This window comes from Erinaceus europaeus, chromosome 20 (genome assembly GCF_950295315.1).
Source record: "Erinaceus europaeus chromosome 20, mEriEur2.1, whole genome shotgun sequence".
NCBI lineage: Eukaryota > Metazoa > Chordata > Mammalia > Eulipotyphla > Erinaceidae > Erinaceus > Erinaceus europaeus.
In genome coordinates this window covers 10,509,881-10,534,436 of record NC_080181.1, presented here as the reverse complement: position 1 = coordinate 10,534,436, position 24,556 = coordinate 10,509,881, and the positions used below count along the sequence as shown (strand labels likewise).

General features: G+C 48.4%; 1 protein-coding gene across 3 annotated transcripts; it reads right to left on the bottom strand.

Moving 5' to 3' along the window:
- Window positions 1-369: 369 nt before the first annotated feature.
- On the bottom strand, window positions 370-23,695 carry SCN3B (sodium voltage-gated channel beta subunit 3). Of its 3 annotated transcripts, XM_060179868.1 has the most exons (7): window positions 23,586-23,692; window positions 22,853-22,933; window positions 16,816-16,979; window positions 14,289-14,514; window positions 10,891-11,029; window positions 4,408-4,481; window positions 370-4,068 (listed from the first exon to the last, which is right to left on the bottom strand). In XM_060179868.1, the coding sequence occupies exons 2-6, from the start codon at window positions 22,905-22,907 to the stop codon at window positions 4,418-4,420; spliced, it is 648 nt and encodes a 215-aa protein (XP_060035851.1). In that variant the 5' UTR covers window positions 22,908-22,933; window positions 23,586-23,692; the 3' UTR covers window positions 370-4,068; window positions 4,408-4,417. The 3 variants fall into 3 exon arrangements, with proteins under 3 accessions (XP_060035851.1, XP_060035850.1, XP_007529018.1); XM_060179867.1 differs by having other exon boundaries at window positions 370-3,920; window positions 22,853-23,695; XM_007528956.3 differs by having other exon boundaries at window positions 22,853-23,694.
- Between the last annotated feature and the right edge of the window lie 861 nt (window positions 23,696-24,556).

The window sequence follows — 24,556 nt, the reverse complement described above, 5'->3', positions numbered from 1 at the left end:
TGCGTGCGTGTGTCTGTGTGCGTTAGATAGTGGTTACTGCATGCAGTTCATTTGGGAATTGCAGTGGACTGTGGGGTCCCAGGCACAGTCCCTTGTTACCTTCCTCTTTGGAGTCTGGTGCTTGCAGGTGGCTGGAGACCAAGATGGCTTTGCTTTGTGGTGTGGTCCCTTGTTGCATGGCCATGTTGGAGCTTGGAACCTTGTGGCTCCCACCCCTCCAACAACTGGAAACCCCCAGAGGCCAGAAGGTGAGGACACAGCAACCATGAACTCCTTCCACTGAGGGTGGGGAGGGAAGGATGGAGAGGTGGGCATACATGACCAATGGGAGGAGGTCACATGGTCAAGAGGAGAGCCACACCGAGCCAGCACACTTAGAGACGTTTTATTGATGTCAACAGGGAGTTTGCTGAGAACAGACAGATGTTAGACAGTGAAGAACGCAGTAGTCAGGACAGTTCTAGAGCTGAGGAAAGGGCTGCCTGTGAGAAATCATGGAAAAGCCACATGGAGGTGACAGTGAGGCTGTGGGTTTGCTCTCTATCTTGAGGACGCCTCAGAGACCAAGAGCACTTGGTTTTGGGGGCCCCTCCCAGTGTGCACACACTGCCCAGGAGATGTGGCTCCAGATTCATGGGGACTGGAGAATAGGGTGGGGGGTGCTCCTAGCTTTGAGGCTCAGCTGACTGGGATACAGTGGGGTCTGGTCTACAGCTCAGGCTTGCTTCAAGTCCTCCTGAGAGCTACCTGGTGGAGTTTCTGAGAGCAGGAAAGGCTTGATGATTTCTTCTTTTTTTTTTTTTTCTGACATGGGGTGGTGGGGGAAGGAGCTGAGATGAAGTGTGAATGGGGAGGGGGTGAGGAGCACAGCAAAGCTACCTGAATGCACTGGGTTAAGGAGTCCCCACTTTGTGATGGTCTCATGTCTCCATTCCCCTGGAAATGGAAGCCTGGGAGAGGGGAACCAAGGTGCATTCTGAAGCATTAGTCCCCCTCTTGCTGTTCTTCCCGACCGAGATGCAATTGCCTCTCTGGCTATGTCAAGGGGGCCACACGACTGACATGGGTATTTTTCCCTTGTTGATTTCTGTTCACGTGTGTGTGTGTGTGTGTGTGTGTGTGTGTGTGTGTGTGTGTGTGTGTGTGTGTGTTTTACTTTTTTTCTTAACCATTAATGATGCCATACAAAGCTGAAGCATATTCATGTTTTGAAAAATCCCTTTTCCTGCTAGCATTTCTAGTTTGTCATCTGGGGAGAGACTCTAAAGAGTCCAAAGTCTAAATGTGTGACTGTTTTGGGCATAGAGAACGGGAAAGACACCATGTCTACAGGCTGTGCTGTGCAGGACAGGCATTTCCATGCAGAGACTGGGACTGGGGTACAAGGCTGAGTTGATAGTAAAGGTCAGAGGGCAGTGTGCTCACGAGGCCAGTTGAGTCCATGGCTGTTAAGCAGCAGGAGAGAGGCCATCAGACCTGGTCTAGCGTAGCCATTAGTGAGCTGTGTTATTATGACCTGGTCATGGGAAGGGTCCAGCACCAGAGAGCAGAGGGGGTTCCTAAGTGGTAATAGCCCTTGAAAGCATTTCTCAGCCCTTTAAGAAGAGCAGCATGCCAGATCAGTCCTCCAGGCCACTGTGCATGGAGTTGGGGCTCTTTGTAGGAACAGGAGTGGAAACAAGGGGGCGGGCAAGGACTGGACATAAGCTGGTGGTCACAGAACCTTGTAGACTTAGTGTCATGATCAAGTCTCCCAGGAAGGAGCTTATTTGCAGTTTAGGAGAAATAAAAGTGACATACCAACTAAAGGGGGGACCCGGCATGAAAGTGCCTCCCCAAGCACCACTAAGCATCTTCCAGGAAGCAAGGCGACAGTGGCAGTCACTGGGGTTAAAGGTGAGAGAGGCTGGACATCCCAGGCCAGACTAGGGAGGAAAAGATTAGCTGGAAGTTAAAAAGGGGGGGGGGGGTGCAAACAGTTGTTGTCTAAGGAGCGAGAACTCAGCGAGCACTGGGCATTAGCCACCTGGCAGCTGCACGCACTTAAGAGTCAGGCAGCACTGTCTCGCTTCCGAGCCTCAGTGTCTTCGCTTGTAATATGCTTATGATAACAGCCACCTCCCTCAAAGGGCTATAGAGCTCTGATAAAGGCATGGGAGATGGAAGAGCTAAGGAATCAGAAAAGCAGGATGGAAAAGACTGCTTGCAAAAGGTGTTTTAAAAGACAGCCACAGTTCAGCTCTGCTCAGAATCACTATTTCTCATCTGGGTTGGACTTTGTAGAAAGTGGGGAGGAAGCATGCATATGACTTGATCACAAGTTGGATGCATAGTCTACAGGAAACAGGAGGACGGCCGAGTGGCAGTGAGCAGCTTGTTTCTTCCCACTACAGACCCTGCAGTCCACCAGCTGTGCCGTGCACACTCTGTACTCTGTCCCCGATCTCAGAGAGCTCGGGTTACCAAAGAGAAGGGTCTTGGATTTATTGAGAGTGTTTTCTTCAGTGAAGTCAGTCTCTACAATATGCTAATGAGGACTTCAGTTTCATGGATGAAGTGATAAAAAGAATTAGTCAGAAGGGACCCACAGGATATGACTCCCCCTACCCCACGATTACCCCACACCCGGGGACCGTCCCACTCAGTGAGTCCCAGTCACTCCCATCTTCTCATGTCCTGTTCAGAACTCCTCCCTTCTCATCACTAGATGCTGAAGGACATCACCCTTGGACCAGCCACTCAGCGTCAAATGAGTGACTAAGTTTTTACCACTGTCCTCTTCTATCCCATCATCTGGGGAGGCGGGAGGAGGGTTAGGCTTGGATACTTACGTAAAGTTTTAGAAGTCACCTAGCCTTCCCTCTCCCCATCACTTCATTCTCTCACCATCCACCTCAAACAAAAAAGCAAGGTTCTTAATTTAAATATTCCCAAATGTAGTCTTCTCCAGGAAGGCCTTTCCAGTTCACAAATCTTTTCACTAAGAAAATTTTGCAAATCAACTTCATGTCTTCTGTCTGGCAGACCATTTCTAGTCACCCGAATCTATCAGAATTCACCTCAGTGAGCTCATCCTCCCCAACCTCTGCTTGTGACAGAGGCCATGGCTAAGCCCAGTGCCCAGATCAAAAGCATCCCATCCTGGGAAACAAAAACTGGGCAGCACCACAGACATATCTCTGCTCCAGTTTGTCCTCTGATGCCTCTTGCTCAGTGGAGCCTTGTCTGAGCCTCACACCTCCTGTATAGTGAGGAATAATACTGGTCCACAGAAAATCTAAGAGGAAGAACTTGGGAATTCCAGCTCTGGTGTACACAGAAAGCAAACACCCCAGCAAGCTCACAAGTGTGCCCCTTCACGTGAGGGGCTGAATGGGGACAGATAACAGATATGTTACCTCCTCAGGACCTGGAAGAAAGTGTGCACCTTTGAAGAGTGACTTTAAATTACTGCATCCTATCCTTTTCAGATCTGCCCATGGGTTCTTGAAAGACTGACCTACAGGGACTTCGGAGTCCCTGGGTACTAAGTGCCAGAGAACGTTCCAGTCCATGCTTGTGAACTTTCTTTCTCTCACTGCAGAAGCTAGACAGACTTGCTTGCTCTGATGGACCAAGTGGACCAGGAACTTGGAAACACAGACTTCGTATAATTCGAGATCATGACCTTTTTTGGCTTAATAGGAACCAGTCACTCTTTTCCCCTCACTGAGACATCAGCTCCTTGGCAGCAATGGAGAATGACCTGGCTCTGGCCAGTTAGGGGCAGAGGGAGGTACAGCAGTGCCAGCTCTGACCCAGCCCTGTGGAGCACGGGAGAAGTCCATGGGCGCTGCATACTTGACGGCTAGAAGAAGGTGAGGTGGAATCCACATGGAAATGCTGGCTGGTTCTGGCCAAGTCTTGAGGTGTAGAGAAGTCTGATGGAGTTAGGGAGTCGGAAGTGGAAGTTCAGAGCTGAGTGGATGTGTGATGAAGGGTCAGAAGGGTGACTCATAAAGGGCACCCCGGGGCACCCTCTGCTGACTGCAGTGAACCAGGGTCATCCGGCCCCTCTGTGCAGGCCACCTGCCAATGACAAAACAACTGACTGAGAATGTCCAGCCCAGCCTAAGACTCTGAAAAAGCCCACGATCACTGGGGGGGGTCGGGGTTCTATGCTTTTGTTACTACAGGCAAGGAGTTCAAGTTGCTCCGGCTCACAGGCCAAAGAAGTTCACCTTCTGGAGGGCTTAACACCATATGGCTTTGCGACTTTGAGCCTCAGCTTAAAGAAGCACTTCAAGAGTGGGGACTCTGGGTAGGGTAGGTAGTGGTGTGATTGTAAAAGTCACTTTGGCTGTGGGTGACAAAGCCACCCGTACAGCCTCCATCCTTACCACCACCCCTTCCCTCCCTGTACATCACCTTTATCACTCTATTCCTCCACTGGCACAGCTGCATTCTCTTTGTTCTCAGATGGGATGGCTAGGTAGTCGGACCTGTCAAAGGGCAGAGAGTTGGGGTGAGGATCAATGCCTGTGTGGCCAAGGTGGGAACACAAGGCAGGAGCAGGCACAGGAGAAAGGGGAAGAGTAAGGAGGTGACAGCTGCAGATAGCTCTGTACTTCTGTCTTTCTTTTCCCAGTAAAAACTAGAATGACCTTTTATGTGGATTAGAATAATGGGCTTTCCTTCTGCATTTGCCTATAAGCACTCCCCTTAGCAGTGTGTGTGTCCTCTCATCTGTCCATGTTGTTCTCAGAACTCGTTCTACTAGGTTCAAGTTTAGTTGGTCAAACTGATGGATGTGGAATTAAACTTCATAGTTGCTTTTAGTTTTCTCACTGCTGATAAAGTTATCTTTCCATAAATGTATACGCCACTTGGGTTTCAACTTCTGGAAAGTATGAATTCACTTTGCCAGTTTCTCTTCTGCAGTACTGTTTGGTTGTTGTTGTTGTCTTCTTGATTTTTTTCTTTTCATGGATTCATGTCTTGAGAATATCTTCTCTCTAACCTTTGCTTATAGACTCTTGTAATGAGCACATGGTTTTTACACAGTAGTCAAAATCATCCTTTTCCCTTTTTGGCTTATGCCTCTTTTGTATTTTAAGAAACCCTCTCTATTCCTAGGTAATAAATACATTCTTTTAGCGCTCCCTAATGTAATTTTTGAATTAATTTAATGCTTTACTTTGTCTGTAAATCTGCTCACAATTTTTTAATTTTGTCTTGTGTGAAGGGGGGCTGATTTATTTTTCTGTATGAAAAAAAAATGACCTATCATTTATTAAGCTGTTCATTCTTCGTTCAAAAACTATAGTGCCCTCTCTGTCACATGTGAGTTTTTTACATATGCACTCTTTGGTTTTTTTTAATATTTATTTATTATTTATTCCCTTTTGTTGCCCTTGTTGTTTTATTGTTGTAGTTATGATTGATGTCGTTGTTGGCTAGGACACAGAGAAATGGAGAGAGGAGGGGAAGACAGTGAGGGGGAGAGAAAGATAGACACTTGCAGACCTGCTTCACCGCCTGTGATTTCCCTGCATGTTGGGGAGCTGGGGGCTCTAATCGGGATCCACACTCTTTGTTTTTTACATATCTGGGGACTTCCTGTTTTGTTCTGTTTGTGTTGTTTAACTATATCAATATCACAAACTGTCTTCCGAGAGCGCTCTAAGAGATCTTCATTTGTGATAGGAAAAGTCAGACTAACCACCACCTGTGAGCTTATTGTTTTTTCCTTTGAGACTGGCAAGGTCTGGCACGTGAGCAATGAGGGGTTATTACTTGGTTAAAGAGTGACAAAGAAACAAACCAAAAAACTCAAGGTGGCCTGCAAAACCTAAATTACTATCTGACCTCCCCTTGACTTAGACTGGAGTTGGCCCTGTGGGCTTCCATGTGACTAAAGATCAGCTTAGTAAGCTCCTGAAAACTCCAGTGGATATTTTACTTGAGATTTCACTGAATTGGTGAGTTAACTTGGGAAGGAACTGCCATGCTCATAATAGATTTTGGTCTCCATTTAAGTATTTTCTTAAGTCTTTCAGTAACGTTTGTCATTTTCTCCATGGAGATCTCTTGCAAACTTTATCAAATGTATTTTCAGAAACTAAGATATATGTGTTGCTGTTGTAACTTTTTAAAAAATATTTTATTTATTTATTAATGACAAAAATAGAAGGACAGAAAGAACAAGACATCACTCTGGTACATGTGCTGCCAGGGACTGAACTCAGGACCTCATGATTGAGAGTCTAATGCTTTATCCACAGCACCACCTCCCGGACTACCTGTTGTAACTTTTAAATGCTATTTTTTTTTTCACTAGTGTTATCACTGAGTCTCTGCTCCCGCAGACTCTACACTCCCAGGGGCCATTTATTTCTTACTTGTAGCTAGAGTGAGAGAGAAAGGCCAAGAGAGAAGGAGAAATGCTATAGCACCACTCCACCACGCATGAAGCTTCCTCTCCTACAGGCACTTCCATGTGGTGGCCCAGTGTTCAAACTCAGGTCCTTGGGCATCATAAAGTGTATGCTCTCCCAGTGAGCTCATCCCAGAAATGTTAATATTTTAAATATTTAATTTTTTTCTAACTTGTGTGGAAAGAATATAAGTGGCTTTTATCCTTTTGCTTCTATCAACAATATCGCAGATGTTTTGTCTATAGATTTTGTCTATGGATTTCCCTTATAAACACTCCCCTAACAGTGTGTGCGTCCTTTCATCTGTCCCTGTTGTTCTCAGAACTCAGTCTACTGGGTTAAAATTTAGTTGGTCAAACTGATCGGTGTGGAATTTCTGTCTCTTGAATGTGAACACTGATAACTTAGTTTCTTTCCAATTCTTCCTCTCATCTACAGCCATACCACCCAGAACATGCCTGATCTTGTCTGGTCGCGGAAGCCAATTCTTCCTCTTTTGCCTTTGGATTTACTTAATATATCATCTAGGTTCTCCAATACAGTATTGCATACACACAGGGAGCAGTGAGTGGAACCCATTACATGTTTGGAATATTACATGCAGTCCTTCTAAAGGTGCCACATAGATGAATTTGCTGTAGATTATCTTAGTAGCTGCCACCTCTCGGTCTAAAGATGGCTGGTGTTTCATGCATTCATCCTGTTCCCACATAATGCATTCCCTGCCTCTGAAGAGCCATGCTCTCCTCAACCACTCTCCTCTGAGTAGTGTTTCTCCTCCATCTTTTCTGACCTGCTCTCACGGATCTCATTTTCTTTGTGCTTTTTTGTTATATTCCATCCTTTTCTGTGTGGTTATATGTATAGAAGTTCCTTATAATCATCTTCTAGTTAGTAGTATCTAATCTTCTAGTGAACTCATCTGTTGACTTTTAAATTTGATTGACTGTCTTTCATTTCTAGAGTTTATTTTTTCTTTGATTCTATCCCAGCTTGCCTGTTCTTATTCAGTTTTGTTGTTTTGGTTTTTTCCTTAGCAATGCACTGTAGTCTTATGCTTCTGGTTTTTTCCTTCATTGCCTTAAGTCTTTTTAAGAAAATGTATATTATCGATTTTGTTAGCTCCCTGTGTGTCTGAAGTTCCTGGATTGAAAGCTGTATTTTGTTTATTCTCTGGTTCATGTTGTATTGTTTCCTCTGTGTCTTCTTATTTTGGATTCAACTGTTAAATCAGATTCAGCAGTGCTTGGCTGGGGAATCCTATTGAGCCTCAGCTGATGGTGGATCCCTTCAGCATGGTTCTTCATTTGCTTTTACATGGTTATCACTGACTGGGGACTCACTTTATTTTATTGACATTTTCATCTTAAAGGTTCCTGGGTTGTGTGGGTAGTATAAATTTAAATCCCAAACTTTGTAAGAGCAGGCTTGTGGTTACTAATTCTCAAGAATCTTTTGTTTCTATCTGGAATTGGGCCAAGGTGCATGTTTCCTTATATTTTTCCCAGAGTTGATGGACTAATTATTTTCTGGTCTAGCCTTTGCATATTCTGTAGTCCACTGAGGAACCTGACTCTTATCAGAGACCTCAGTTTGACTGTTTCTTGTGCAGGTCCCACAGTAAGCACTTTCTGTCCATACATAGGTCCTTCCTAACTCCGTAACATTCTTGGTGGGAATGCAAGCCACCCTTAAACAAATGGAAATAACTTATGATCCAGCAATATCACTCCTAGGCATATATCTAAAATACATGAGAATATTAATACAAAAGGGACATGTGCACCCCTGTGTTCACAGCTGCATTATTCACAATAGCTAAGTGGTAGAAACAACCTAAATATATAACTGGATAAATAAGTTATGGGATACATATTCTCAGTGGAATACTACTCTGCAATTTTTAAAATATGGCATTGCCCTTATTGTCCTTTGGGACAAAAGCGGATGGAACTGGATGTGGTTATGCTTAGTGAATGAAGTAAGAAGGTGAAGGGCAACTGCTGGAGTGTGGGGTATAGAGAGTTGAAATGAATGAAGAATGAATGAAAAAAAAGGAAAAAAAAAGTAGAAAACAAGAAAAAAGAAGTAGCCAAAGTACCCAAAACTTTGTGAGAACTGTGGTGGTTGTTGGTGGTGAATTGGAGGCATAGAACTTTGGTGGTGAGTGTAACGTGGAATTATACCCGTTACTCACTTATTGAATCACAACAAACTTATAAAAGAACTTCCTTTCTAAGAATTAATACTTCCTGTCCAAGAACTAAAATTCAAGCGCTGGATCACTAAGAATAACAATCTCTCCCAACATTGTTTCTTTCTGTCTTCATGTTTAGTCTGTTGGGTTATAGCTGGGGTTCAGTGCCTGCATGACAAATCCAGTGCTCTTGGTGGCCATTTTTTTCTTTCTTTTCTTTTTCTTTTCCTTTTTTATTTCACAGGACAGAGAGAAATTGAGAAGTGCGGGTGGGAGGTGGGAGGGCGGACTGAGAGGTGATGCACCCAGTTAAGCACAGATAGTATGAAGCACAAGGATCTGGGTTTGAGCCCCAGCTCCCCACCTGCAGGAGGGATGTTTCACAAGTGGCGAAGCAGGTCTGCAGGTGTCTTTCTCCCTCTCTCTCTTTCCCTCTCTATCTCCCTCTCCTCTCTCAATTTCTCTCTGTCCTATCCAATAAAATGGGAAAAAATGGCTGCCAGGAGCAGTGGATTGGTAGTACTGTCACTGAGCCCCAGTGGTAACCCTGGAGGCAAAAACAAAAAAAAAAAAGGGGGGGGAGGAGGAGCTAGAGCAGAAGAGAGACAGAAAGACACCTGTACTATGGCTTCACTGTTCATGAAGCTTCCCTGCCTAGTAGGTGTGTGTGTGGGGGGCTTGAACCTGGGTCCTTGCACATGGAAACCTGTGTGCTTAATCAGATGTGCTGCTGCCCTGCCCCATTGTAGTATTTAATTTCTCTAAAATCAAAGATATTGTACAAAATGATGCTTTATTTCATAAAACATTTCTTTTTTTAGATATTAAAAAAAACTTTATTAAAGAAAAAAAAGAATAAACATCTTTGTTCTTGAAACAGCTCATCTGGGATTAGGAGCTCTGCATCTGATATACTTGAAGTGAATTTCTCCCAAGTTTCTTTTCTAGGGCTCAGGTTGTTCTAATAGTTGCTGTTAGTGTGTGTGTCTCAGTTGCTCTGCCTCTGTGATGAATGATGTGTGGCCACCCTTGTTTCTAGGACACTGCACTGAGCAACAGCTGCTCATCAGAAGTAATTGTAACTGGGGTGGGGAAACATTGCATTACTTGCTTCCTTCTTACAAGTCTGGTTTATTTACAGATACCGTGCCCTTGTAGAAAAAATTGATTTTCAGTCAGCCTATCCTTTTTTAAAACCAGAGAACTGCTCACTCTGATATGCGGTGTATAGGGGATTGAACCTGGGACCTCTGGTTCATAAAACATTTCTATGTAGAAATAGTTTCAGGATTTTAGGCTATCACCTCAGCAGTGTTACTAACCTGTATTATAAATCTGTGAGGGTTCTTTTCTATTTCTTCTATCAGTCACAGACCAGCATGCTTTCTTAATCCTTCAGATCCCATCATTTTTCACATGTGCTGACCTCCTGAGTGTTAGGTGGAAATGTTAGGGTGGAGTCTGAACAGTGCAAGGGGAAAGCTCCTACTTTGGATAATCAGTTGCTAGAGGACAGAACAGGTAGATTGATGCTCCTTATCTGATTAAGGACAGCTCAGGTGGCCTGATGGGCCTGAAGGGACAGCAGACATCTGGGTTTGACAAGACACACATGGGTGTTAGGAATTGGCCTGGGCTCAAATCTTGCCTTCTCATTTTCTGTCTGGCACCAGCAAAACGCTAAGCCTCAAGGAACCTGCTTATGTGTCTAAGATGGTCATAATAATGCTAATTCCATGGGACTATGTGGCAGACCAGCTGAAGGATGTTTCATTAGTGGGTAAGAGTATAAGTCAAGGGAATCAGGCAGTAGCGCAGCGGGTTAAGTGCACATGGCGCAAAGCACAAGGACCGGAGAAAGGATCCCAGTTGGAGTCCCCCGACTCCCCACAGGCGGTGAAGCAGGTCTGCAGGTGTCTGTCTTTCTCTCCCCCTCTCTGTCTTCCCCTCCTCTGTCCATTTCTCTCTGTCCTAACAACAATGACATCAATAATAACAAAAATAACTACAACAACAATAAAAAAAAAACAAGGGCAACAAAAGGGAAAATAAATATAAATTTTTTTTTAAAAAACAGAGTACAAGAGTTAGCATGCACTAATTTGAACCTCCCTTTGCTTCTTATGGTGGTTTTGGCAAACTCTCCATCCAACTCAGTTTTCTTATCTGTACTGTAGGTTCATAGATGCTGCCAGCCTCAAGTACAGTTGTGAGGACTGTGTGTATTGGTCAACACATCACTTAAAGGTGCTGTCATTTTGGCACTTTTGAACTTACGCATTTTCTTGAGCAGCCTCTTCGGCCTTGGAGACCTTCCTGTAGCAATAGATCATCTCGATCAGCAGCCACAAGGTGAGGAAGACCAGGAGGATGTACATCATGATTTCAGAGACCACAGAGGTGAAGTCCTCTCCAGCTGTAGAGTGGAGAATGAGACTTAGAATGTGTGCACCCCTACCCCAGAGCCACGACCAGGCCTCATCAGAGAGACAGGAGGTAGATTTCTTACTCTGGTCCCTGCGCTTTGCGCCACCTGCGCTTAACCCACTGCGCTACCGCCCGACTCCCGAGGAGGTAGATTTCTAAGCATGGCAGAAACAAGCACAGCCTCAGAAGGTGTCCTCCAACTCTCCCATCTCTCAGCTTGCTCACCAATTTTCATCAAATGCTCTGGAGGGAGGCATGAGAGTGATGAGTGAAAGGCAGCGGTAGAATAGAGGAAGGGGACTGGAATAGGTGAGTTACACAGGTATTATGGAGGTATGCTGGACCCTAGAATCAGGTGTAGGGATAGTCTACACGATATACATGATTAAATGCAGGTATAACTCTAGCTATCAGTATGAATGTGGGTATCTGTAAAGGTGTAAATACAGGCACAGTATAGCCTTAGATATGCATACAGATGTAGGTGTAGGTATGGATAGAGATACAAGTACAGGTGTACAAAAAGGCATAGTTCATAGGCTGGGTTGTAGGTATCTGGTCCCATTTTGCTGCTTACCAATGTGTGGCATTAGTGTGTCTTCTTAGATTTACTTCCTCACCAACAAAGTGAGGGTAATCACTCACACCATTACACGGTCTAACATATGTAAGAGTATCCCGTGAAATGTAAACACCTGTACACAGCTGTAAGGAGCACAGATCAGTCCTCTGAGCTCAGGAAGGTGGTGGCAGTGCCCTTGGGCAAAGCCTGGGAAACATGAATGACGGGTGCCAGTGGCCTGCTCAGCCGCATGGATGTGAGTTCCACACTTTACATGGACCGTGGCCCTTGCCAGGTCATTCCACACCCAAAGAGAATGCGAACCAGAGAACTCTGTGCATCAGAACCTGCTTGTCCCCTGCTTTGCACTTGTGATTTCTACATCACCCTCAAGACAAGCCCAGATGGCACTGACATGACATGAAAGGCCATTCATTGTACAGTGAAGTGGCAAAAACTCACACATGCCATGGTCTCTGAGAATCTATATCAGAAGACCTCCTTCTCTCTCCCTAGATCATATCTCACTCCCCACTTCTCCCTCAGGCCCAGCACCCCTCCTGCTTTTCAGTCTCCCAGTCGTTGCTCTTGTCTCCACTCCAACCCCTCCTCTGAGCCCCTGCTCCACGCCCCACCAGTTACTCACGCCCTTCTCTGGGCCCTGTTTTCATCCACAGTACCCTCCCAGAATGTACTGTGAGATGTGTCTCTCTCCCACTCACTTAACTAAGAACATAACTTATTTATTTCTGAATTATCAGCCTGTTGTCTCATCCTGGAATAGTAAAAGGCCTCAATAAGTATTTGTTGAGTGAATAAAGATACGTAAATATTGGCCTTTGGTCTGTGGCCAGCAATGATTATAAAAATGATGCATGCACATGTCCTGAAGTGCATTACCCCCTAGTGAGAGGAGGACTCAGCCTTCTGCTCCCTTGCCATCTCCCAAGGGAAGACTGATTTCTGCTCCTGGGTCACTCAGAGGATCCAAGGAAAGCCTCTGGAGGCTTCTGGTGCCTGGTCCTTGTTCAGAAGTCTTGGTCCAAAACAGAACCAAGCTTCCTTCTAGTCCTAACATCCTAAGAGGCTCTAGGGCTCTTGTTTGCCTTCTATTCTTACCCAAGGCTGGCCCTAGTGCCCGGCAGACGGGCTGCTCTGCTCTGCTCTGCCACTGCCTGAAGGAGGGCCTCTAGAGGCAAAAGCCTGGGCGAGCAGGAGGTTAGAGACAGAGAGGCACCTCTTAGCCCCTGGCAGTCAGCAGCCAGCAGTTCCCCATGGTGAACAGCAGGGGGAGCCAAGCTTCCTCCCAAGGGAGGAGAGGTGTGTAAACAGAAGAGGATAATGGAATTTTTTTTTTTTTTTAAATAAACCAGACCACTGCTCAGCTCTGGCTTAAGGTGGTGCAGGGGATTGAATCTGGGACTTCAGAGCCTCAGGCATGAGAGTCTTTTTGCATAACCATTATGCTGTCTACCCCTGCCTGAATAATGGAACTTCTGAACAGAAAAATACCTTAGAGACTGTGCTCCAAGCACTGCAGCCTACAAGGCTCAGAGTGGGAAAGTGGCCTGAGAGTCCTTGGTGCAAACTGACCCCCTGCCCTCCCAGCCGTGTCTCTCAGTCCCTGTTCACGCTCTGGCTTGCTGTGTGCCTTTTATCTCAACAACATGACAAAGGTAACTGAGTGTGTGGCCTGGATGGCAGGCTCCCTTTTTAGGAAGAACTCCATCTAATCTGACTACTACTGCTTTCTCTTCTGCCTTTTGCTCACCATTCTGCATTTGGGGGCATCAATGATGCTAAAAAACTTGCTGGAAACAGACTGAGGAAAGCGAACGCACAGAGAACTCTCACCTAGTCTGCATGAGAAAGTACTTCTGGCAGGCAGAGGAGCCCTTGTGAGGTGCCAGGACCAGGGTTCTCCCTACCCCTGGAAGGCAGGTGTTGGAGGGTGTATGGGAGCACTGCAGGCTCACTCCCACATTCAGGCTGTGGCTGAGCAGCGGAAACACTGGAGCTGGTGGACGAAGGGCTTGCCAGCCTATCAAGAAACCTGCTGTGGGAATCTGAAGATGTTAAACTAAAGGCAAGAGAGGGGCCCCTTTCCCCAGTGAGGCTGAGGTTATGAGGTGAGAGGTGCCATAGGGGGGTGGGGGCAGTTGCTTATGTGATGATTGCAGCTTGGGTTGAAAGTGGTGATTCTAAACTGTGTCCCTCAAAAGACCCTCCCAGAAACTTGTCAGGCATGCACATTTGCAGGCCCCAGTTGGGAACTGTAAAGTCTGGGTTTGAAGAAGTCTCGCTGGGAAGCTGGAGGCTTATGAGGGCTAAGCTCTGCTGGTTTAGCAACATGTCTGGGTTCTAGATAAACTGTGAGACTTCCCCTCATCCACTGAGCCAGGGCTGGGATACAGGCATGGGAGAGAGGAGCTGGCCTGGCAGTTTGAGGCTTTACAGAGGTGGTCCTTGTCCTCTCAGGAAGAAGGAGGAGCTCCTACGACTGTCATCTGTCATCACAGTCTTTCTGCTTTGTGACAGACAGGCAGGCTGATGGCACCAGTCCCAGTGGCATGTAGTGGGCACCACTGCCCCTGCATGGGTGTCTGCACTCTGCCAGAATCTCCTCCTTGTGGCAGCCCTCTATGCCTATTCACTGAGATCAGTGTCTGCCAGGGGGCCTACTCACCCTCTTCAGTGACCCGCAGGGGAATCAGCCGTGTGGTCTTTACAAAGGGGCGGTGGGCCTCGAATTCAAACTCCCGGGACACGTTACAGGTGTAGAGGCCAGAGTCATTCAGGGTGACGTTGAGCACAGTAATAGACACATCCTGCAAGTCTTTGCTCCCATTCCACTGCAGGCGGCCCTGGAAGGGGCTCTCCACCTCCTGGTGGCCATTCCGGTACTCGTAGATCTGCAAGGAGAGGTGCAGAGAGGGTGGAGCAGAGCAGAGAGAGGGAGAACTAGATGAGGAGGGGAGAATATAGAAGGAGCCAACTCTGTGCTGGCAGAAAGGGGGCAGTGTCACAAGGAGCTCCAGAATGTGGGGGTAAAGGACCAGGTTAGGTGGGCAAATGTCAACAGGTGTTAGGACATAGGAGCAGCAGGAGAGGCAGCTGGAAGCCGGGCAGGAAACAGCTGGACTTGAGTGGAGCTCAGTGGCAGAGGCCAGGCCTTGTGTGTCTGAGGTCCTGGGTTCTATTCCCAGCACTAAAAAGAGGTCAGAGGAAGGCAAGTGAAGCCTTCAGAAGCTGGAAGGGGGTAGGTGGGAAGGAGATTGGGAGAAAGAAAGGAATGAAAGGAGACAGGAGAAAAAGAGAGAGGAGAAGGAGTATAGCAGAGAAGGAGGGAGGCAGTCTCACTGGTTTAAGACATCTGGGCCCTCTGCCCTGACAACTTGACCATCTGACGGTCCCCTAGAGGGGAGGCAGGCAGGATGCCAGGCCACAGGGAGAAGGTTCAAGATGCTGTAGTGTCACAGAGGACCAAGGAGCTGCCAGATGATCTGTGCACCCCAAGCCCTTGGCTTTGGGCTGAATTATAACTGAACTCCTGTCTCTCCTCAAAAGCTTCCCTCCTTTCTGTGCAGCTGTGCTTTTCGTTCTAGCCTCCACTGGGCAGGCATGACCTTAGTTAGGGCCGGGGGTGGCACAGCAGCAGAGTACATGCCTTGTGTAGCTGAGGCCCTGGGCTGGATCCCCAGAATCACATATCATCTCTGCCTGGGTCTGGCACTTGAAGGGGAAAGCCCACCTTAGCAGGGCACCCACAGCTCAGCCTGTAGAGACGAATGTTAGGGAAGTGGTCAGGAAAGCAGTCGAGATGCCTCTTCCCTGTCACTGCTGCCTCCCCAGTGAGCCTACCTCCAGGGCTTGTCTGCTGCCAGGCAGCCTGGCTCACCTAAGCGCTCCTCCTGACTCGGCTTCTCTGAGTCTCGGTTGTCTCCTGTCTGTATAGATGTCTCTTCTCTGACAAATGCTCACGTGGTGCTTCCTCTATTCTAGAATCCCATTCTTCTGTCTTGTCATGCAGCACTAGGGAATAAGCTCTAATGTCTTGCACATGCACAGTAGTAACACTGAGCAGCCTCCTGGGAGTAGTTTGTTTTATTTAGATAAAAGAGAGAGAGTAAAGAGGAATAGGGAGAGGAGAGAGATGCACACAGGGAGGAAAGACACCACAGCACCACTGTACCACTTACAGGGCTTCCCCAGTACCATCCAAGGTGCTCCCATGTGGTGCCAGGTTTTGAACCCAGGGCCTCAACGCACATGAAGGAACCAGTTCTACTGGGTGAGCTCTCTCCAGGTCCCCAGAATACTATTTTAAATGCCTTGGAAATGATAGCTCAGGGAGTTGGGTGGTAGTGCAGCGGGTTAAGCACACATGGCACAAGGACCAGCATTAAGGATCTCGGTTCAAGCCCCCGGATCCCCACCTGCAGGGGAGTCGCTTCACAGGTGGTGAAGCAGGTCTGCAGGTGTCTATCTTTCTCTCCCCATCTCTGTCTTCCCCTCCTCTCTCCATTTCTCTCTGTCCTATCTAACAACGACAACATCAAAACAACAATAATAACTACAACAACAATAAAAAAGGCAACAAAAGGGAAAATAAATAAATATTTTTTAAAAATTTTTTAAATGAGAGCTCAGAAGTCCTGGTAGCTCAGGAAACAAGGCAGCTTCCTCTGTTTCACACAAGAGGAAGCCAAAACACAGGGTTTCAGGACACCAAGCTGATAAGTGGTGGGGTCAGAATGAAAGGCGGGCAGTCTGGCTCTGAGGTCCATGAGAATGTGAGAATGTGTACCTCCACTGGAGTGTCACTGCCTTCTAAGCAGATGGCCACACCTTGGTGCTGGCCACTGGCACTAACGGGGCTGCACTGGGCATGTGAGAACTAAATGAGCGGTCCTGCTGTCTCATACCATTTTCTACCTTACCCCCACCTCATTTCCTGCTTAGTTAACACCCCACCCCCCAGCACACACAGGGTGTTATAGTGAAGTTACTGCCAGTGTCTCTTAGGCCTCCAGCACAGATTGGGCTGGAAGCTGTCTTCCTCAGGCCCTCTCCCCTGTTTATACCCAGGAACACCTGCCGCCTGAACCTCCTCCCACACAGGGACCCACTCAGAAGACCTAGGCTGGGGTGACCAGCATGGGGCTCTAGGGCCAGGCACAGAGCAGAGGCAGGAGGGCCAACCGCGTACATACAAGGAAGTCTTTACCGCCCTCGGGCCTGTAGAACCACTCCACCACCGTGGTGGCCTCCACCTCCTCCCTCTTCATGCACGAGATGCAGCGCAGCTTCATGGGGAAGCCCTGCACGGCCTCGGTCTCTGAGGGCACTTCCACACACACCTGGACACAGCTGCTGACTGCAGAGAGGCGGGAGGTGTTGGGGAGAGGGGAGGAGAGGGTGGGGAAAACAAGGAGGGGAGAGACAGAAGGAAGAATGATGAGACAAATGGGAGAGGTGTGCACACACTGTGACCCCCCCTTTCCACATACACACCCAAGGGTCATGCTACAACAAGCAGCAGGTGGATGGAGGCCTCCCTGGAAGTGGTGGGGCAGTGCAGCACAGCCCCAGCCTTGTCTGAGGGAGGCAGGACGCATACATCTAGCTGCAGTCTCCCCGTGCACCCCTGCATTTAGCCTACATTCACTCCATGCCAGCCGATACCTGGCTGACATTCAGGGGTGTTTCTACCCCAGTGGGTCCACATGCCCCTCTGTATGGTTACCCCAGTCCACGGTGAGAGGCACACCAGTGTGGCTCTGTCTTGAGGGAGAAGGGTGGCGAGGTGGGAGGCTGCAGAGGTGGTGAGGACCAACCCTGTGAGAGCCTCTATGAGCCCTCCACACTGTGAGGGGCCTACTATTTAAAGCCACTGAGATGTCACCTCTGCTTTTATGAAAAATATCAGTGCTTCTGACACGTGCTGGAAGGTGGAACAGCAACAGGGGAACTGAGCCAACACCGGGCCAGAGCAGAGTGACAAAAACAAAATCCTGGTGTGGCTTAGACTGTGAGACACCTCACATGCCACATGGGGGTTTGGGTTTAGAGCCCCTTACCTCTGGAAACTCACGGCCCATTCTAAAAGGGAAGAACTCCAGCCTGCAGAGTCAGAAGGAGCCAAAGATAAAGCAATGGCCATGTGGGCCGCTGCACAGATGGAGTTTGTGCAGCGAGGGGGGAGTGCTTCCTCTGTGCTGTTTAGAACAACTCTGGACCATTCCGCTCCTTCCTGGTGTCACATTTTACAAAGGGAAGTTGTCCAGTGAGAGCACACCCAAAGGAGAGTCGGCGGCTGTGGGTCTGGAGACCAGTGTGGGGAGGAACAGAAGGGCGGGAGGGTGACTAGAGATGCTGAGCGTGGACACAGAACTGTCTTCAGACACTGGAAGACTGGGCCATGGGGAGAAAGCAGATTTTTAACTCCAAAACTTTCCCCAAACATAAGCTCATCTCAGTTTAAACCTGAATTTTCTGGTGCTGAAGCTGCTCACAAAGGCAAAAACACTGTTGACCGAGAGAGTATGCACGCCATCGCGTGCACAATCAAGATGTGAGACGGCCGCCAAGAAGTCCGGTGCTACCTCTTCATGAACTGACAGTAAGAACAGAGCTCCTTAGATAAAATGAGCAATGTGCATGGCTGTGTGAGGTGGGCCCGCTCTAATGGAGGCCTGCTCCTCTCCTGGTTAGACAGTTCTTTCTAAAGCCAGTAAGAAAGCATTGTTCAGTGTGTGTAAAGGGAACCAGCCAACTGATTCTGAGTCAGAAATGAACTGTTGCATCTGATTGACTTCGAAGTCAGCAAGTTTCATTTTTCCAGGGTTATTGCTGGGACTAGGTGCCTTCACTATGAATCCATTGCTCCTGGCAGCCATTTTCCCCATTGTGTTGCCCTTGTCACCCTTGTTGTTGTTGTTGTTGTAGCTGGATAGGACAGAGAGAAATGGGGGGGGGGAGAAAGATAGATACTTGCAGACCTGCTTCACTGCCTGTGAAGCAACCCCCTTGCAGGTGAGGAGCCAGGGGCTCAAACCAGGATCCTTATGCTGGTTTCACCCCATGTGGGCTTAACCCGCTATGCTACTGCCCAGCCCCCAACAAGTTTTATTTTTAAACAGGGTTTCGCAGCTCAAGAGGCTGCTCAGTGGTAGAGCACAGGACTTGCAAGTGTGAGGTCCAGGAGTTCTAGCTCCAGCACAGCATGTGCCAGTCAGTGTGACTTATATGCTCTCTTTAAAATAAATCTTTGAAAAGATAAATTCAGAAAACCAGTGGCACTGTGTCAGCTTAAGGCTTAAACCCCCAAAACAAACTAGTCTGGAAACCCTCAAGCCTGGACTGCTGCCCGGGATCTAGTCTGTCGGAGAGACTCCTGTGTCTACAGATGGAGCTCCATGGTCTGGGGGACAGGACCCCATCTGGAGAAACCCAATCAGAAACATCTTCAGCCCGCCTTGAACATACACCTTGGTTCCAGCCCTCGTTAGAAAATAGAGAGCCAGGAGTTGGGCGGTAGCGCAACGGTTTTAAGCGCAGGTGGCGCTAAGCACAAGGACCAGTGTAAGGATCCCGGTTCAAGCAGGCTCCCCACCTGCAGGGGAGTCACTTCACAGGCGGTGAAGCAGGTCTGCAGGTGTCTATCTTTCTCTCCCCCTCTCTGTCTTCCCCTCCTCTCTCCATTTCTCTCTGTCTTATCCAATAACTACAGCAATAAAACAACAAGGGCAACAAAAGGGAATAAATCAATATGTAAAAAATAGTTTTTTTAAAAAAGTAGAAAATAGCCATGTAGCAACTACTGTGTTTTACTGTCAACCATTAATATTACCAAAAAAAAAAAAAGTAGAGGGGGTGTGGTCTGTGCAGAAGTCTGGGAGGGGGCATTGGGGCATAGAACGTGCAGTGACAACTATGTAGCAGGGAGCCTTGGGCACATTCACATGCAATGGAACACGGCAAGGATACACTAGCTTAGTGATGAAGACTTCAATAGAAGAATGAGAACATAAGCCAGGGAAATGCAGTTCTAACTACAGAGGCAGGATAAAGAGACTATCTGGCAACTGAAGGACTGGGCTTGAGCTTCTGCTTAACCTTTCTGAGACTCAGCTTGTGCTGAAAATAACATCTATCTAAGATATCAGCCAGGAGAGCTGTACCAAATAATTTATACGATTTGTGTAAGTATACACTTTGTGTTATGTTATGCCTAATTTATTTGTTCATTTATTCAACAAATATAATGGTGTTTTCTGTGTGCCAGGCACTGAGAATACAACAGGGAGCAGAAAGCATCCCTGGCTCTCTTGGAGACTACTCTCCAGTATCGGGAAGGAGAAGATAAGCAACATTAAGGTGTAATAAGTGTAGGAGAGAAAATGAAATGAATAGAGGAGAGAGAGAGTGTGTGTGCACAGGATCATGGAGACAGCCTCACTGGGAAGGTGGGGTGGAGCAGTTGCTGAAGCTATCCTTAGATAGAGGAAGAGGTGAGGGACTTGCGAATCTGTGCAGAGGCACAGCAAAGGGAGGGTACAGCAGCTAGAATTAAAGTGAACCAAGTGAGGCCAGGATAGGAAAGGGGGAGAAAGCAGAGGCAGATCATGGCTGGGCTCTGGGCCACTGTGGGAACCTGAGCTTTTGTTTGCAGGGCTATGGGGAGTCCTGGAGAGAGCTGAGTGAAAGAATGGCATTTGATTGATAAAGACTTGCAGGATCCCACTGCTGTGTTGAAAATAAATGGAAGAGTTGAAGGAGGACAAGGGTGAAGCCAAGAGAACAGGTAAGAAGCTGATAATGGTTTTAGTTGGCACTCTTGAGGTCTAAAGAAGGTTATTTGTTGAACTGCTGGTGAGAGGAAAGGTGCTCTAGTGAAGAGCAGTTAGCCAGTTGGTAGTTTAGGGGGGAAGACAAAGCTCTGAGTACCCTAGAGCATGGCAGTGGGGACTCGAAGAAGCAGAGAATTGAAACTAAAGCACAGGCAGTGGTAGGACTGCAGTGTTATTGTCGTCACAGCTCTCACAAAAGGATAGAGAACTTTTTTCAACACATGCAGAAAAAGAATGGAAATGATTTCCTCATATTTGCATTATGTGAAGAATTAGCTTGGGATGGGGGCAACACACTTAAGCTAAGCTAAGTGCTTCTCAATTACATGCAAATAAAATGAAGTTGCATTTGTGGAGCAAGGCCCTTTTACATGGAATGGCTAGATTTCTTGAACCGTCCCTCTTCCCCTGCAGCTTTCAACTTGGCAAACCAATGTTTAGGTTACAAAGAAGCTGAGAATGAGCAAGGGTGGTTGTGACATGCACACTTCTACCAAAGGTGGGTTGGGGGGGGGGCTGTGGGGCATGGTATGAGGGCAGGGAAGAGGGCTAGACACTACCAATTTAAGGAATATTTTGTAACTACATCTCTATCATTCAGTGGTGGAAATGAAAAGGATGTTAGGTATTATCTGTACCAACTTCCAAACTTTACTTATGAGGACCCAGGTACTGAAAGGTTGTTAAGCAGCAGAAGTAAGACTCCAATTCAGGTTTTGTAAGTGCTAGTCCAGAAGTACTAGGTCTATAGCATCATCTTTCTTCCACTGGGATGCAGGCAGGGGCCCTAAAACTTGGTGTTTGGGAGGAAAAGCTCTGTAGAATCTCACCCCACTGATTTACTTCCTTTCCTGTTGCATTGCACTCACACCAGACTAGACCAGACTAAGCCCCCCCTAAGCCTGTGTGGCGAGACTCAGCTTCCCATGAGGGAACCTGCCTTAGATCTTCAAGGCGAGTGAGATCACAGGCAGTCTATCTGCTGCTTTGGCTCCAGCTCTCGTCTTCTTTCCTGGAGATGGAGAGCAGTGAGTCTGCCCTTGGGACTGGCCTTACTCTAGTCTGTCCTTTCATCAGGCATCTTGTTCAACAGGAAGCTTGGCTCTGCTCCTGGTCACATGCAAAATCCAGATAATGCTGGCAGCCAGAGTCAGTCCTGGAGGCTTAATAAAGTGCCACTAAGGCAAAGAGGCAAGTTCCATTGGCACATCTACCACTGCACAGGCAGAATGAGTCTCATGCCAACCATGGGAGCAGAGTCCATATGCATGCCATATGCATGCCTGGTTTCAATAAAGCAGTGGGCACAATCACTTCTGTTATCCTGCCTTGATGTTTAGCAGGAGGATGGTATCGAAGATCATGTAAAGAAATAAATCAACTGGAAAGCACCTTATCTGACCTGAGCATCTTATCAAGGCAGAACATCAAGGCATATATACACAGAACTACACAACAGTTACACACACACACACCATCCTCACCCATTCAGACGTCTGCACTAACATGCTCAGACATGCCTTGTTGTACACATTCAGACAGATACTCAGGCACACAATGTTGGTACACAGTAAAGCATTCTCAACCACATCTTGTCAGGGAGGCTCATTTGCTGTGTCTGCATACATGTGAGCACCTCCTCCAGGCCCACCTCTGACACTACTCTGCTTGCCTTACTCTTGCAAAGTGCAGTTACTCCCTTATGTGAAAGGCGAAGGTCACCTCACTTCCTCAGAGCACACAAGCAAGAACCCACCCATCTCGCCGATAAAAACCCCATCTCCCCAAACACCAAAGCACCTATGTTCAAAGCTCACATGTTCATGAAAAAAGAAGAAAGATGCAATTCCCAGGTGCCTATTTATCTAGCACAACAGAAGCTAGTGGCAGAAGCCTGTTTTCCTCCCATTCCTTACTACAACCAAACAGCTGGATCAACAGAGTATTTTACTCTCAAGTATATGCATCCTCCTTTTAAAAATATATAGACATTTGAAGACACAGTAAGGTTTCCGGTGGACTGACTCCTCATTGCCAAATACAATGAAATTGCAACCAGAATTTTTTTTTTAAATACAATGAATGTGACCGCCATTCCCTTTCAGCAAAGGGAAAAGAGATCTATACTTTAGGATGATCATGAAACTGGAGGATAGAAGGAAGAGCCGCCATGAAAAATTGGACAGAGCAGCAGACCAACAGACAGCCCCCCCCACACACACACCCCAATTTCAAAAATCCAGCTCCCACGAAATCCCTAATGGAGCTCCAAGTCTGGCAGACGCACACAGATCAATGCCCAGGGCTCCTTTCTGTCACCAAAGACATAAATAAGGGTTATTACCGCCAGCATCATTACTGTGATCTGCATGGCGGGTGGCAGGGTGCTGCTACTTACCCCAGACGACCAGCACGAGGGAAGCCGGGAGAAGCAATCTGTTGAAGGCAGGCATCTTCCTTCCGCGGGCGGGCTCCGGGGCTAAGCAGAGATTTCCCTCGGTCAGGAACTGCGCCCTCTTGGAGACTTTCGAGGAAACCCTTTGGGATGAACTGCCCCCCCAGGGGGCGACTTTCGAACTGAAAGGCAGGCCTGGGGGCTCGCTGGGCAAGTCTTTGCAGGGTGTGAGGGCCGGGGCAGGTTTGGGCAGGAAGCGATTCGAGTGAGCGCGGCGGCGGGTGCTCTCCCAGGGCGCGTTGCTCAGCACCGCGGACAGCGCCTCCTGCCCAGCCCGGAACTCTCGGCCCCGCAGCGGGGCGCCTGCCCTCGGCTCCAAGGGGAGCGCAGCTCGGAAGTGAGCGGTACGGATGGCCCTAGGCGGCTGGGCGCTGCAAGGGGTCCATGCTGAGCCTCCTCTCACCACCGCTGGGAACAGCTCCGCCCCGAGCCGGATCCGCCAAGCCCCGGGAGCTCGGGCTGCATCCGCCGGCTGGGCGTGCCCCCTCCCCGCAGGAAGCCCGCCGGGGCTGCCCGTCTGTGCTCCAAAACCGGCTCCACGTCGGTCCCGTCCACACCCGCCCTGGACTCCCCGGGGAGGCCCTGAGGGGTGGAAAAGGAGTTGGAAGCTCCCGTCTGGCAGGCGATCGCGGAGCAGGAGAGGCTGGGGAGGGTTCACCCCTTCCCGGGAGCTCACCCCCCGATCCCGATCTTGCGGGGTCCCGAGCCTAGATAGCCGGTAACCAGCTGCCGGTCTTCCGATCTCCTCGACTATGTGTTCTAGATCAGTCGTGACATGCGCAGCGGCTCTCCACCCCAATAGCCACCACGGACCCACCCCCTGGTGCACACACTCCCCACCCCCAAACAGGCGTGCCCCTCCCAGGCCCAGCTCCGCGGCGCTGGGCTGGGGGCGGAGCCGGCAGCGGCGCAAACACCTCCAGCCCCCCGCGACTTCTCGCTGCCTGTCGCTAGGCTCGCCCGCACACCTCCATGCCTGTTCCCAGCCCCTCCCACCAGTCACACCCTCCAGGCCACCCCACTCCTGCTAGCGCATAGACAGGCTGGTCTCCAGCTCCGGGAAAGGGAGGGCCGAAAGCGTTGAGGCAGTGATGTCATCTGCACTGTACATCTTCCATGGCTCCCAGAGGCTGTCCCACGACCCCTTCCTCTCAACTCTCCCTGTTCATCCTCCATCCTTTGTCTAGTCTGGATTCACTAGCTCTGCGCACCACCCTGGACTCTCCTAGTTAGGCCCAGCCTGGAACAAGGGATGGGGTGGGGTGGGGTGGGGTGCACCTGTTCCTTGTTCACCTCCTCCCCCAGTGAGGTCGGCTAAGGCTCAGTGGGGTGAGAGTGGCACGTGGACAAACCTCTCTTGTGCTAATTACTTTTTGTTTTATAAATCTAAAAGCATAGTCTGTGGCTGACTTCTTCCAACTCTCAGTCACTTCCTAGTCCTAGCAGTTGTGCCACTCCACCATCCCCCACCTCCCAACTGTTGAAGGGAAACTTGAACCATTAAATTTAGTTATGAATTCCAGCAGACATAATAGATTAGGAATGCCTGGAACTGAAGGGAAAGATTAATGCAAGAACCTCCTCCTGCCCTCCCCTGCTCATCTACTCCTCTTTCCAAAAAAGGAAACTTACTTAGCTCCCATATTC

Bases quoted from the DNA above. Each gene is read 5' to 3' on its own strand.
- SCN3B (XM_060179867.1), bottom strand. From the start codon at position 22,907: ATGCCTGCCTTCAACAGATTGCTTCTCCCGGCTTCCCTCGTGCTGGTC. The intron at 16,980-22,852 runs GTAAGTAGCAGC...GCCTCTCTGCAG, and splicing joins CCTCGTGCTGGTCGTCTGGG to TCAGCAGCTGTGTCCAGGTG. The intron at 14,515-16,815 runs GTATGTACGCGG...CTCTCCTTGCAG, and splicing joins AGGGCGGTAAAGACTTCCTT to ATCTACGAGTACCGGAATGG.